The sequence below is a fragment of the Dryobates pubescens genome, chromosome 12 (genome assembly GCF_014839835.1).
Source record: "Dryobates pubescens isolate bDryPub1 chromosome 12, bDryPub1.pri, whole genome shotgun sequence".
NCBI lineage: Eukaryota > Metazoa > Chordata > Aves > Piciformes > Picidae > Dryobates > Dryobates pubescens.
In genome coordinates, this window is record NC_071623.1 from 19,281,563 (window position 1) to 19,296,033 (window position 14,471).

Consider the following 14,471-nt stretch of genomic DNA (forward strand, 5'->3'; position numbering starts at 1 on the left):
TAACACTTTCCCTTTAGATATTTAAAAGCATTAGTGAGATGATTCCCCCCTCAGTTTTGACCTCTTCTCCAAGCTAAAGAGACCCCAACTTTCTTGGCCTTCTGTCATAAGGTAGATGTTGAAGTCCCCTAATTATCTTAATGTCTCTCTGCTGCACTCTCCAGTAGTTTCTTGTTTATCTTGAACTGGGGAGCCCAGAACTGGATGCCCTATTCCAGATGAGGCCTCACCAGGGCAGAGTAGAGGGGGAGGAAAACCTCCCTGGACCTGCTGGCCATTATCTTCTTAATGTGTCCCAGCATGCCATTGTCTGTCTTGGCCATTGTCTGTTCATTATCTGGGATTTTTCTGGAGAGGAGGAGACTGGTAAGAAGAATCCTAATTGGTTATTGTACTGTTTTTATAAGACAGTAGCCTGGTTTCCTGTGTCTTTCAGTCCAAAACAATTTGATGCAAGAATTGTACTGCATGATCCCCTTAACTGGGGGCAGCTGAAGTTGCACTCTCAGATTTGCATGTTGTAAGCAGTTAATGTCTTGATTCTCTAGATGTATTTATCAGGTAATGTGAGCAGGCCTGTCAATTACAGTAGTTTATAAACATTTATTTCTTAGAGCAGCTACTACATCTTTACTTGAGTATAGCAAACTTCAAAGTATTGGCTTGCAGGGAAATTATTTCTTGTGGTAAGGAGTTTTGATCAAGCTGTGATGTGATGGGGCTGTTTCAGTTTTTTTTCCATTCAGCAGTGCTTTTAGCCACATTTTCACCCCCATAAAAGTTGTCACACAGATTCTTTTTTTCACTTCCTGTCTAAATTAGAGTGACTCTGAGTCTTCGTTAATACAATCCAAGCGCAGACTGCATAGGCGAAAATATGCCAGTTACCGAACACGGAATAACATAGAACAACTGGAGTCTTCTGATGAGGAAAGGGACAACTGCTTTGGCTTGATAGAGCAGGTAAGTTCTTTCCCAGGTTCTGTATTTTGAACTTCCTGGAGTAAGTGAAGTTTCATGTAAATATGCCTTTTCTCTTAGAACAAACAAGCAAACAAAAAAATGGCCCTTCTTTTCCCAGGAAAGTGTTCCTGTAAGCATCATCATCGTTAGCACTTCTGAAACCTGGTTATCTCTTGCTTTAATAATGGCAGTCTTTCCTTATTTTATAAATGACTGAGCTATTTTTGCTGAGAATCTTCTAAACATATCCACAGCTTAACAGGAAAACTAATAAATTGTGAGATTGGTTTGAATTGAAGTTTGAATTTTGGATGTGTTTTGCTGTTTCTCTCTGAAAAATTTCCAACTTCTTCAAATTTTTGCACTGGAAATTAGTAGGATTCTTCATGAAGCATTATTACAGCCTGGTTATGTGGCTCTTCCATGAGGTAGTTCTGTCTTGGCTGTGTCCTAGCTTGGGATGAGACAGGTCTTGCTGTGCGTAGCAGGAGCTGTTCATTATTGTGTTACCAGATGCTGTAAATCAGTGGTAGGACTGCTTGGACTGTAGTTACCTTGCCTTGTATATGAGGAAATACTCTCAAACTTGAAAAGGGGATGTGGAAGAGTAGAGAAGGTTGGACTTGTTGGACTAGTCACTTCAAGAAAGTGGTGAACAAAATGGGGATGTTCAGAAAATAACCTAATTTTGTAAGAACGTGAAGAGTGATATTCTTTGGAAAGGGATATTCTTTTTCCTAGTATGTTAATGAAGAATCACTGTGTGTTTAAAAACAATAAATCACAATTAATGAAAATTACAGGTTTTCCATATTTTGGGAAGAGGAAGGGGAAGTTAATAGGTACGTTCTGGTACCTGACAAATTCAAAGCACACAGATTGCAACTAGAGTTGCATGCACTGTCCTGTAAATATTACATATATTTAAATAGTTTTGAACAGTTATGTTTGATCAAATAATACTAAAACTAATAATACTGTAAGAAGCTGAGCTTTGATGGTAAATGAAATTGGGGGTTTTGATTTTAAGGTGTGGGGTTTTTTTTCTGCTAGTTTTATTCCTACAAGCAGTAGGATAAAGGAAGAAGTGACTCAGTATTGTCCATCCTGTACGCTGTATGAATAGATTGTAGGGGTAAGGCTGTTAACTTTGTTATTCTGGAAATTACAAACAGACACTATCAGTTGGACTAATTCAAACAGTATCAAACTTCAAGCTGCAAGTTGTCTTCTTTTCTTCTCAATTTTTCTGTTTTTCACTTCACAGTGTAACTTGAGACATAAGCAGTGCATTACACTTAGTCATTTCAGTTATGGAAAACACATAAACCCACAAATTTAAGGCAAATAAATTGAGCAACAATCAGGAGATTATTCATATTGTAATATATATTGATGTGTCTTGGCTGTTTAGTTGGGTATTTAAATAAATGCATGAATACACTTCATTAGTCCTTGGTCAACCAATTGGTAGTAAAACTGGAAAAATCACCTGAGTCTAACTTGTATAACTAATCAAAAAGAAAAAAAGAAACACAGAAGAGCTATTTCTGCAACTGAATATACCCATGTGTTTTGCATATGGGAGATGTGGTAATTTTTCTTGATTGGTTCCTTTTGCAGTCTTTAAATTCTTCCTTTTATAGTCTAGTGAGCTAGGTTTTATTGTGTACCTGATTATAACATCATGATTCTGGAATTTGAAGGAATTGAAGTCGCCCACCACTTTGCTCTCATAAACGAACTTATTCTTAAACTAGAACAAAATTAGAGCTGTCATACAGTAGGGGGAGAGAAGTGTTGCTTTGTGAAGAGCGGCTATAGAAGGTGGATCCATACATGGCTAAAAAGATGGGAATGAATATACAGAAGTGAACAATTAATAGTGCATTCCTGAGGTTAATAGTACAAGTGAAAATAAGTACAAATAGGGCCTAATTTTATTTCCATTTTAACAAGTCTTCTTACTGAATTTCATCCTAACTTGATAATATGCAGACATGAATAGAGAATGTTTTAGACCCTTAAAACATGTGCTGTGAGACATTTTTGAGCTTACTTTTCCATATTTTTAAATTCAGGAAGCTGAAGAAAGTGAGGGCTCTGGCTCATCTGATGAAGAGGAAGAGTGGAAAAGTGACAAGAAAAGCAACAGTAATAGTTCTAGGTAAAAGCAAGCAAACACATTCTGGCTTTCACTGTAACACATTTTGGCAAGTTAAAAGTTGCATGGAAGTTAGGTAGAGCTTCCTTTATAGTAATATATTGTATGGTACTCAGTGTTCCGTTTCACCAAAACATTTCTTATCGTTTAATGTCGTTCCAAATCCTTTTGGGTTTTTTGCTGGATGTCAAGGAGAAAGAAGATATTCTGGCATGTGTCTTATAGTGTGTTTAGTGAGGGGAGGTTTTCATTTGAGCTTGAGGGTTTTGTTGTTTGTTAATAATGCAGCAACAGCTAGCTCTTGCAAAGGTGTTTGGTTGCCTAAAAATAAAATTGACGAAGTTACAAGTTAATTTAGAACTGAAGCTACAGATAAATTTAATCACTTTACTAGGGCTTTTTTTAGATTTTTTTTTTTTTTTTAAGAACTCTATAGCAATAGAATTAAAAACTACTGAGATGCATAACTGTGAGATTTATATAACTGTCTCTAAAGAATGTAAATAGGGTTTTGCTAACTAGTCCAGAATTTCATTACACTTTCTTGAATATTACTGGTATTAGAATTCACCAATCTTGATTTTTGTGGTGTTGTTTTAAAGCATGCTTTGACCCACTGATTTTTATTAAAATAAAGGATTATATTAAACATTAAGTGAAGTAATTGTTACAACATGTCAAAGCAATTTTAGTTCTTTGGATAGTGTTGTCAGCAACAATGTGTATCTGCAGATACCTGGCTAAGGGAAGCTAACATTCTGAAATGCTAACAACTAAGTTGGGTTCCGTGTTTGTATTTTCCCTGACCTCATCCACTGTGGACAGTGATTCTTCAAGCAGATACTCTGACTGGATCGCCGATGCAGGGATTAACCTGCAGCCTCCTGTACGGACTTCCCGGCGGAAAGCTATCAGATACTGCAGCACGTCAGAAGATGAAGTGTCAGCAGAGAAATCGTCTCCTCCAAAGAGAAGAAGAAGAAAAAGGAGGAAAAAACCCAAACCGAAAAAGCAGGGAGAGGTATACAGTTAATTTCTTCTGCTCACTTTTCAATACATTTCTCTCTGAAGTGTTTATAGAGTTCTTCACTAGAAACTGTTAAAGTAATTGTTATTGCCATTGGACAAGAGTAACACTATAACTACATATTCTTTGAGACCATTACAAATGCAAAGTATCTCCTATTTTTTTTTTTTTTGAATGAATCTGCATTCCAAGTGAAGTAATTTTCACTTTTCAAGTAAATAGGGCTTTCAAGATTGCTGATATCGAAGGGGAATGTGATTGTTAAATAACTGTACAGAATATGAGACTAAAACCCTTTAAAATGTTAGCTGTCTAACCCTGTTTAAGCCTGTCTAGTTTTATGTAATACATCTTTTTGAGAACTTAGGGGTTAGTGTATTTGTGTGACCATTTTAAATTGTCACGTTACAGTAATTACTCTTTCTGAAGTTACTGAAGTTTTTCACTTCATTTAAATAAATTATCCCTGTACAACAACTTTTCTGCTATAAAAGGACAAGCATTTTATTTCATTTAATATTTGGCCTAATCTTTGTATGTTTTTACCCTCATCCTTTCACTTTCTTCAAAGTAATCTCAAAAAGATGTTTCTGGAACTGTTTTAATATGGATATTTACAGTGCAATATATCTCATAACTTTTCATTTCCATATAGTTTCTTCCAGCTTGATAGGTATTTTATTTTCTATTTTTTTTTTTATTAATCATTGAGACTACTGTTATGTAGGTCCTAAAAGAAACAAAGTTTCATAATTCAGATTGCAATCTTGCAGGTTCAAATCTTCACATAGAGAAGGAATGCTCAGTATTGGTACTACAGATACAGTTATAACTCGAGCAAAGACTTGGAGGAATTTTGTTAATATGATTTGGAAGTGTACATTAGTGGTTTAGAAGTTAAGCTTTTGTCTGCCAAATAAAAATGGAATGAATTGTTTTGATGTCTTGTCAGCAATATGTCCATTGTGTCTAATTTTTCCTCTCTATTAAATGTGAAGGCTAATGCTCCAACCCAACCAGTAAACTTGGAATTGTCTTATGATTGGCATCCTCCTGTTTGGATAACAGACACAGCTCTTCGAAGGTCCCCTTTTGTTCCTCAGATGGGAGATGAGGTAGGAATATTGATTACTGTCTAACATTATTATAGTTACTAAATGTAGGAAAATATTTACTGCTTGGTTTGGTTTTTTAGGTAATATATTTCCGACAAGGACATGAAGCTTACATTGAAGCAGTTAGAAGAAATAACATTTATGAACTGAATCCACACAAGGAGCCATGGAGAAAAGTGGTTCTTAGGGTAGGTCTGCATTAAAGATACTGTGGGTTCAATACTGGTAGTCTGTGAATGAAGAGTTGTATTACACTGAGAGCAAAACATTGTTTTGTGAGGTTAGGCTGCTTCCCATAACCTTTCCCTGTGGAGACAATAGGGGAAAGTCTCTCCAGTTGTCAGAGTGTGTTCGGTTAGCTCTGGTGGGGATCCCAAACATAAAGGGTTGCATTAAAATTGCCAAGTGGACTGTCTTCCACTGAAACTTCAAGTAGAGTTTCAGTATTTTGGGTTGTTGGGGTTTCTTTTTTTATGAATGCAACTCAAGTGGTCATTTAACAAACGTTAAATTACTAGCTCTGTGTGTAGTCCAGAAGGCAATGCTTGCCAGAACTGTTTGCTCTTACCTGTAGGATCAGGAATTGGTAAAAATTGTTGGAATTAGATACGAAGTTGGTCCTCCCACATTGTGTTGCCTGAAGCTTGCCTTCATAGATCATGCCACTGGAAAGCATACAGACAAATCATTTTCCATAAGGTACGTGTATCTTTAGTTTTCTGAAAAGCGTTGAAATACACTTGAAAAGCTTCTTCCTCATGCCCTACACTGCACACATGAAAGGGATTTTATGTATTTGTGTATTTCAATTTAGATACCATGATATGCCAGATGTTATTGACTTTCTTATATTGCGTCAGTTCTATGATGAAGCACGGCAAAGGAACTGGCAAGCGTGTAAGTATGCTTTCTAACTATTTGACTAAATTATCTTGAAGTTAAAAAAGAAAGTGCCCTTGGCTAATTGCTGAATATGCTAGGAGCTACTTGCTTAGAACTTCAGGTGGCACACTTGTAGGTAATGTCCCTTCTGCCCTTTAGAAATTTCAGCCTGCTAACTCCAAAATGTGTGAAGCATTTTGGAGCAGTAACTGTAGATCTAAGACACGGTCTTCAAAACATACCGAGACTCTCATGTTCCCTGATTTTTGTAGTGAAGTAGCAAACTTGCTTATTCCAAAAAGACACAAGTGCTAAAATACAATAAGTTGTTTCATCTCTTATTGAATATTGTGTGCTTTAGAATTTTAAGCAAAAACACACCGATCAAAAGTTTTTCTAGTTGCATGTAGAAGCATAGTTAAATGCCTTTGTTTAGTAGAATATCTGAGCAGACTTTTTCACTCTAGCTGATAGGTTCCGATCCATTATTGACGATGCATGGTGGTTTGGAACAGTGTTGGGTCAAGAACCGTATCAGCCTCAGTATCCAGATAGTCACTTTCAGTGTTACAGTGTTAAGTAAGTATAAAAAGATATTAAACTTCTGTTGTTAGTAACATGGGTTGCCTCTTATGTAGCTGGCATATTCACATGAGAATGTCAATCGTTCAAATGGGTTTACTGCATACATTATTGCTTCTTGATGGTTTCAAGTTGCTAGTCTAGCACAATGTGAATATGTTAATAACTTGTGGCAGCTATAACAAACAAGATGTTGGACACCATCAGAAAGGGTAAAAAGGACAAAGCAGTATTGCTGGCTACTTTCTAGTACTGGGATATGCTCATGCCTTGATGCATTTTGGGTCTTGGCATCTTACGGGAGATGTAAATGACTTTGGGATGGGTTTGGGGAAGGGCAAGTGAGATGTTGAAGAGTGCGTACCAGATGTTTTGTGGGTTAAGTCTGAAAAAAACAATGTGACTCTAAATGACTCTTCAGATGGTAGAGAAGAAGGGTGAAGGGGGTGTGTTCATAGTTCACAAAATCAAAGGTGATGGGCAAGGTGAAGAGAGTTATTATTCATCCAATTCTGTATTGACAGAACTAGAGGTGTGTGTTGAAATTTACAGGTGAGTCTTTTAAAAGAGTTTGGTTGTGTTTTGGTTTGATTTGTTTTTAACATCTGGTTGTGAACTTTGGAAACACATGTACTCAGGAGGCTGTGGAAACAGTATTAGCAGGCTCAGAAAGGTATTGGACAAAAACAGATACAAAAGGAAACAGGCTGGGAAGTATTTACAGACAGAATATAAAGACCATGAGTGCTGGAAGTGTGAATAAAATGGATTTGTACCAGGATCATACAGTCTCCATATATAGCATCTCCCAGTAATAGTTGTGAAGATGCAAATTACTAGTCTAGCTGGACTAGTGGGGTGTTAAACTGATCCAGTCAAGCATTTCTTATCTTTGAAATACTTTTGTGTTGTTATACAAACACGTAAACGTTTGCCCAAATCTCATAGGATTTGGAGAGATCTCCAAATTATATCTGTACCCAGTAGTTCAGTATCCAAGTTGTATATGCAGATGCACTGTTAGTATCACACTGTAAGAATCAGCTGTTTGACCTTGATTCCCTTAGTCTTACTTAAGAAACTAAAGCTTAAGTTTGTAATTACTCTTTTCTTTGTCTTAACGCAGTATGCCTTATAAAATGAACTGTTAATACACCAAATACATCCTTTGCCTGAAACTTGCACAGCTACTGTGTGGTTGGATTAAAAAAAAAATCCACTCTCCTGCATGTATTTTCTCCTGTATTCTCCTTGGTGTTATCTCATTTTCCCAAGCAGATGTCCTATTTTTCTTGTGCAGCTTACTTGGTACAGGCTTTGTAAAACTGATTTTCCTATTTGGTAATTTGCATATGGCCAAAATCAGGAGCACAGTTTTAATGTAAATTTTATTATGAAGAGTGTTTCCTTGTCACGCTGTGACAGCTGATTGCTAGCTAATGTTTGTATGTTTATGTTGTTATACAGTATATTTCGTTAACACCTAAAAATAACTGTGATGTAAATGTGCTTGGAGGGCATACTTCTGAGTATTGGTTTTGTTGTTTGTTTTGGTTTTTTTAATCTTGATGAATCAGATGGGACAATGGTGAGATTGAAAAGCTTAGCCCGTGGGACATGGAACCAGTTCCTGATAATGGTAGGTAGAATCGTACTTAGAAAACCAATTTAATGTTCTTCCTCTTTCCAGTTTCTTTGTTTCATGCAGGTAGTGGACTGTAGATGATTCCTATCTTTCTTGCAACTCTTGCCCAAAGCCATCTGAGTACAGTATACATTGTCAGCAGGGTGGTTTTGTGCACTTAGGAAGGAAAGATCTTAAAGACAGTCTTGCTTCAGATTGTTGAAACACTTTGTAAATACCTGTATTTTTTTAACTTTGCATTTTCCAGACTGTTTTGCAGAATTTGTCATCACAAGGTATGACTGAAGCAGCCAGCTAAGACTCCAAAGATTAGACAGACAGGTGGCTACTGAAGAACATCCACATCTGTACAGTGAACTTAGAATCATAGAATGGCTTAGGTTGAAAGTGACCTTAGAGATCATCTACTTCAACCTCCCTGCCATGGGAGGGATTTGTATGTAACAGATTCTTTGGATTACAGTCATTGTAACACATGCAGGGACCCTGTCCTCTTTCTTGCTTTCATTTTTAATGGACAGACTCTCAGTTGCTTATTGAGGTTCTTGCTGTTGTTTTCCAGGTATAAGCCTACATGCTTGTATCATTTACTAATTCTAGTTATTCCAAAGAATTGATCTTGCCAACCCACAGTGTCTGATCAGGAACCTTCACATGTTTGTTCCTTCTGAAGTGTTCAAATGAAAAGAGGAACCAAGCTTTTCAAAAACAATGAAAGTGCAGAAAATGCAGATGTACTAAAAACAGTCTGTGGAGTTGACAGGGAAAGACATCCATGGAAAATAACTTTACTCAATCACTCTGCACTGGTCAAATTGTGCTGGTCTTTGGGAGCACGACTCTTTGCACAGACCCATACATCACAGTTTTGTATTTCTACTGGTTCATACTCCTCTGAGCAATCTGCCAGGTCAAAATGTGCAAAAGACCAATACTGTTAATACCAGGAAAGATGTCACAAAGTGTTTTGCCTACCTTGCACAAGTTTGAAGGCTGGGGACACAAACTGACTCATTAAACTAAATCGCAATCCTGTGAAGTTTAAGGTATACATTAAACTCAGAGAAGTTGTTTAGATGATTTTATTTTAAGTCCTCTTTAAGTGTAATGCTTAGATGAAGAGTGGAAAGAGTCTCCGGAAATTCAGAGACAAATACATGATGTCTTTGCTGTGGTATGCATTTTCATATGCTGTTCCCTGTAGTCTTAGTATCAAACTCCACTTTAAGTCAAGAGTGTTTTTGTCAGTTGCAAGCATTTGAGTGTTTAATGAGTACTTAACATTTGGTCTTGTTTTGCATTGCCACTTCTTACCCTTTCCTAATTTCTGTTACTCTTCAGTTCATCAGCCTGAAGAATTAGGAGCTAGTGTTTCTGTGACTTTTGATGAAGTGGAGAAGCTGCTGTATAAACCCCAAGAAGGAGAATGGGGTCTGAGATCTCGTGATGAAGCGTGTGAACGGATTATCAGTGGTATTGATCAGCTTCTGACTCTTGGTGAGTATGTAATCTAAGCTTCAGGTAGTTTTCTCATATGTTACATTTATAAAGAAGTTCCTGGAATATCCACAACACCCTTTAAAAATTGCCTATGATAAAAATAGTATAAACATTCATATATTTTTATGTGCAGTTCTTGCTGTCTATACTGAGATCTTTGGGTTTATGCATAATTGGTTTTATCAAGAACAGCAGTTAACACATTGCAGTTAACACCTGGCTCAATTGTCATATGCATACAGGCCTCGAAGAAGTTTAATCTTGCTGTTTCTTACAGACATTTCAGCAGCTTTTGCTGGTCCAGTTGACCTTTGTACGTATCCCAAGTACTGTACCGTGATTGCTTATCCAACAGACCTGAACACTATTCGGACAAGACTGGTTAACCGGTTCTACAGGTTAGTGCTAGCAATGGTAACAAGGACAATTTGGTCTTGAGTTTGTCTACTCTAAGAAGATCTAAACTTTCTTGAGTAAGAATAGCAATTACTGTATTTCACAAACATTTTGATAGCAAATAGTCCAGTACCTGAATTCAGTATTACAAGTGTTTTGAAGCAGGTCTCTGATGCTTAATAACTACAATGTTGTATTAATTGTATTGTATTTCAGGAAAATGATTTCTGCCTACATTGAAAACAGTACCAGAGTTACACTAATAGTCTTTAGGAAATTTGCTATTTTAAATTAGTGATTTTTTTTTTTTTTAATGAAGTTTCTTCAGTGCTGAAGATTCAATTCAGATTTTGAAGTGCTGTACTTAAGCTGCTTTTGAACTTAAAGAAGGTTAAGCTTTTAGGCACTTGCTACTTTCAAAAATGGGCTTAAACACAGAGGTAAAACGTTAAATATTATCACCAGCATTTTAAGTGATAAAAACTTAGGGTAAAAAAAACTGAACTGTAGTGATGATAAAGCTCTGATTTGCTGGATGTGTCAGGTATCTATAGCTCTAAAAGAAACTAAGTGATGTTCTTCATCTGGACTTGGATTCAGTGTGTCTCTAAATATAGTGAAAAGACATTAATAGTTGTTTTCCTCTTCATTTATGACTTAAATTAAGACTTGGGAAATTAGTTTGAAATTCTGTATGTGAAGAAGTGCAAGCTTGAGGTAACTTACTTCATAACTACAAGGAACTGGGAAAATCAGTGATAGCAATGAATTAACAGCCACAGTAGCTCATTTCTGTCAAGTTAAAATTCTCATTTGCAGCAGTTTCTACAAATTGTTGTCTCACAGAGTACACTGTTTAGACTGGTCATGTGGCCCCAAAGAAACCTATTCGAGGGAAGGCAGAAAGGAACATAGCTGAGATGTCTTCAACAATTTAATTAGACTACGCTTCTTCTTTAATAGCTCATTCCTTGTGTTTGTTAAGAATTATCAAGATACTACACTATAGTTTGTTACAAACAAATTCTGATGTTTTCAGGGTAAATGTTATACTTTACTGTGATGGTACTTTCCCTCATTTTGAGGAGAAAGTTCTTCACAGAAAGAGTGATTGGCCATTGGAATGTGCTGCCCAGGGAGGTGGTGGAGTCGCCGTCCCTGGAGGTTCAAATAAAGATTGGACGTGGCACTTGAAGCCATGATTTAGTTAGTCATAAGGTGTTGGGTGATAGGTTGACTGGATGATCGCTGAGGTATTTTCCAACCTTGTTGATTCTGTGAATAATATCACATGTGAGCCTTTGGAAAAATAAAAGTGTGTTTGAAGAATCCAGGGAATCCACAATCCTCAACATTATCTCAGTGATACTTTATAATTTAGCAGCAACAACTGCTAGTGCTTACTTGGCTAGCTCTATTAACTGAATTTTACAAGTGAAATCAAAGTGTGCTGGAATTTGAGAGGCTTTCTGAAGAGGAATTATCAATAATGAGGTGGAAATGAATGAGCAGAGGCATTCATTGTTGATTTTGTTTGCTTGAGCGTGTGTCTGTCTCTGTGTGTGCATACATATACATACATACTTCAGTTTTCTGTGTGGATGAAAGGTTTGAGGCTGGTCTAATGAGACTTAAAAAGAGAACATCTATCTAATGTGGGCAAAAAATTACTGAGTTACAATTTTTGCAGATTTTAAGCTTTTTAGCCTAATGTTAAAAGTATGCTGTTTTTTTAATTGTAAGGAGAATCTCTGCATTGGTTTGGGAAGTAAGATACATTGAAAGCAATGCTAGGACCTTCAATGAACCTGGGAGCGCTATTGCTAGAGCTGCAAAAAAGATAACTACCCACCTCTTAAAGTTCATCAAGTAAGTGACATTTAAATCTAAGTAGTGCTTGAGTACTTATGCTTTTAAGTGATGGGAGAGTATAAGCATCTTAATATCCCTTTGTGAATCCTGCTTCTTTTGATTTTATTTTTTTTTCTGTACTATTTTGCAGTGCACTGCAGGGCAGTTGTATAATTCACTTTGAATATTTTATCTTAACTGGCAAAATAGTTAAATGATCAGCATAGAGGCATTTTAACTTTGTCCTCAGTAGTCTTCATTGGTATTTATAGAATCAAAATGTCATTTGACATGAAAGTAGCTCAACCTATAAAGTAAATTCTATGCTATCTAGCATATGTCTGGAAGTTCCTGCTGCAGTTTGTCTGACTTAGTTCAGCTGAAAGGTCTATTTTAAAAGAAGTTAGTGCAGGCAGTATTCCTTCAGGTAGATCAAATGTGAAGACTCCTCTTAAATCCCTAATGCTGATTTTACCCTTCCCCCCTCACCTCCTCTGAAATGCACAGTGCAACATCTTTTCAGACATAACATTACTTTGTTAATATCATAATCATCCTGTCATTTTTATATTTCATTCTACTCTTAGTTACTGTCTTCCACTTTATGTGTAGTGTTTGGTTGTGGTTGGGTTTAATCTAGGAAATGACAGCTACGTTGTGCCATTCCAGTAACGGATTTAATTGCATTCCAGTGATGAGGACTGTACAAACATTTTTGAACTATGTAGCACCACAGATGATGAACAAGATTATCTTGATACTGATCTGGTAAGCTTTTCTTGTTTTATGGTGGTAAAAAATTACCATCAGCCTTCAATTTTTATTTTATTTTTTAAAATATTGCTCAATTATGTTTATGTAAATGTTTGTGTGTATTTATATGTCTATACAGCTAGCATAAATATGGAATAGATCATGAATGTGGGGATTGATATGAGGAGATGCTTTATTAAAAGAGTTTTAAGCTGTCAATATTTAAGTATAGCAAACACACATTTTATACTGTGTGCTTTCAACTAGAAATAATTCTTCCATGTTTTATGAGTGGTACTGTATTTCTGAAGCATGCTAGTGTTCAGTAATGTAATACTAATATTTCAAGAGTACACTAATACTTGTCTTTCACTGTCATTTTAACTATATGCATCTGGTTATTTCTAAGGTCAAAGCTGTCATTCATATAGTCACAAATGCTAGAAGCTGACAGTTTGAGTAACCATGACAGTGATGCTTTGTCTCTCAATTTCTGTGTACCACCATATGAATCATGCATCAGATTTGCAGGTCTCATTGAGAATTTAAGAAAGTGCATTTATCTTACATCTGGCAGAGGAAGACGTGCACTGTTGTTATGCCATGAATGTTATCTGAAGTGCTATATGTTTATTACTCTAGTGTATTCACAACTGTCCAACCTGATGTCTTCTTCACATTTTGATGTCTAATTTGACATTTATTAACGTCGTCATAAAGTTGCAAAGTAATTGCTTCCCTTGCAGTTTAATATGCAGAAAGTACATTGAGTTGTTTTTGTTCATCTGGCTGTTTCTGTATCATCTTAGTACTTTCATATTGTAATGTACTTCTTTTTACCAAAAGTGACTTGATCACAGGATGTCTTTTCCTAAACTCAGGGCAAGCAAAAATCAAAGTGTTTCCTGACAGTTTATTATCAGTGAATCGAATTACTAATCTTTGGTCAGCTGATGGCTGTCATCTTATTGCAGTTTCTGGTAATAGTTTTTGCTTTGTATTAAGGACCAGAGTTGGTGTTGGGAGTCTTCAGTGGTGATCTTGCTTTTCAAGTCTCTCTGCTGCTGTGCTCTATATTTTGATAGGCTCATATTGTGTCCTATGAAAGAAATTAGAATGCAAATCAATTGTTACCATGGTATCACATCTGCTAACACTTTGAGCACCCATTTCCTATTGTTTCATAAATAATTTTTAAGATGATTGATTCTATTTTGTGCAGGATGATGAAAAATGTCTTCCACGAACATCATATAGAAGAAGAAAAGTGAGTTCATTAATCTTTACCATATATATCCAAATCAGGTCTGGTAGGAAGTTTGGTTAAGAGACTGCAATTCTGTGAGGAGTGATGGCAGATTTTTGTTTTAATTGGGTGGTTTTGTTTGTTTAACAATCATAGAACAGATCTATTTATTTTTTTTCCCCCCATTGGTATTAAGCAAATTAAAGTTTTGACTAAATAGATCTTTGATTTTATTGTGCTTCTGTCCTTGTTCAGTGTAGTTGTCTAGGAAAGTCTTACAGGTTTCATAATGGTTCTGTTCAGTGTAGCAGTTCTTAGTTACCTGTATGATACCGAAGTGAAAGAGT

The 14,471-nt window shown here is 36.2% G+C and overlaps 1 protein-coding gene across 1 annotated transcript in view; it reads left to right on the plus strand.

Moving 5' to 3' along the window:
* Window positions 1-14,471, plus strand: part of BRWD1 (bromodomain and WD repeat domain containing 1) — a 53,735-nt gene that overhangs the window by 23,802 nt on the left and 15,462 nt on the right. The window contains exons 21-34 of the mRNA XM_054165772.1: window positions 823-963; window positions 3,045-3,130; window positions 3,953-4,148; window positions 5,153-5,269; window positions 5,350-5,457; window positions 5,844-5,968; window positions 6,084-6,166; window positions 6,619-6,730; window positions 8,311-8,372; window positions 9,720-9,875; window positions 10,156-10,276; window positions 12,018-12,143; window positions 12,818-12,893; window positions 14,101-14,145. Coding sequence (XP_054021747.1) covers window positions 823-963; window positions 3,045-3,130; window positions 3,953-4,148; window positions 5,153-5,269; window positions 5,350-5,457; window positions 5,844-5,968; window positions 6,084-6,166; window positions 6,619-6,730; window positions 8,311-8,372; window positions 9,720-9,875; window positions 10,156-10,276; window positions 12,018-12,143; window positions 12,818-12,893; window positions 14,101-14,145 — 1,554 coding nt within the window. The remainder of the gene's footprint in view (window positions 1-822; window positions 964-3,044; window positions 3,131-3,952; window positions 4,149-5,152; window positions 5,270-5,349; window positions 5,458-5,843; window positions 5,969-6,083; window positions 6,167-6,618; window positions 6,731-8,310; window positions 8,373-9,719; window positions 9,876-10,155; window positions 10,277-12,017; window positions 12,144-12,817; window positions 12,894-14,100; window positions 14,146-14,471) is intronic.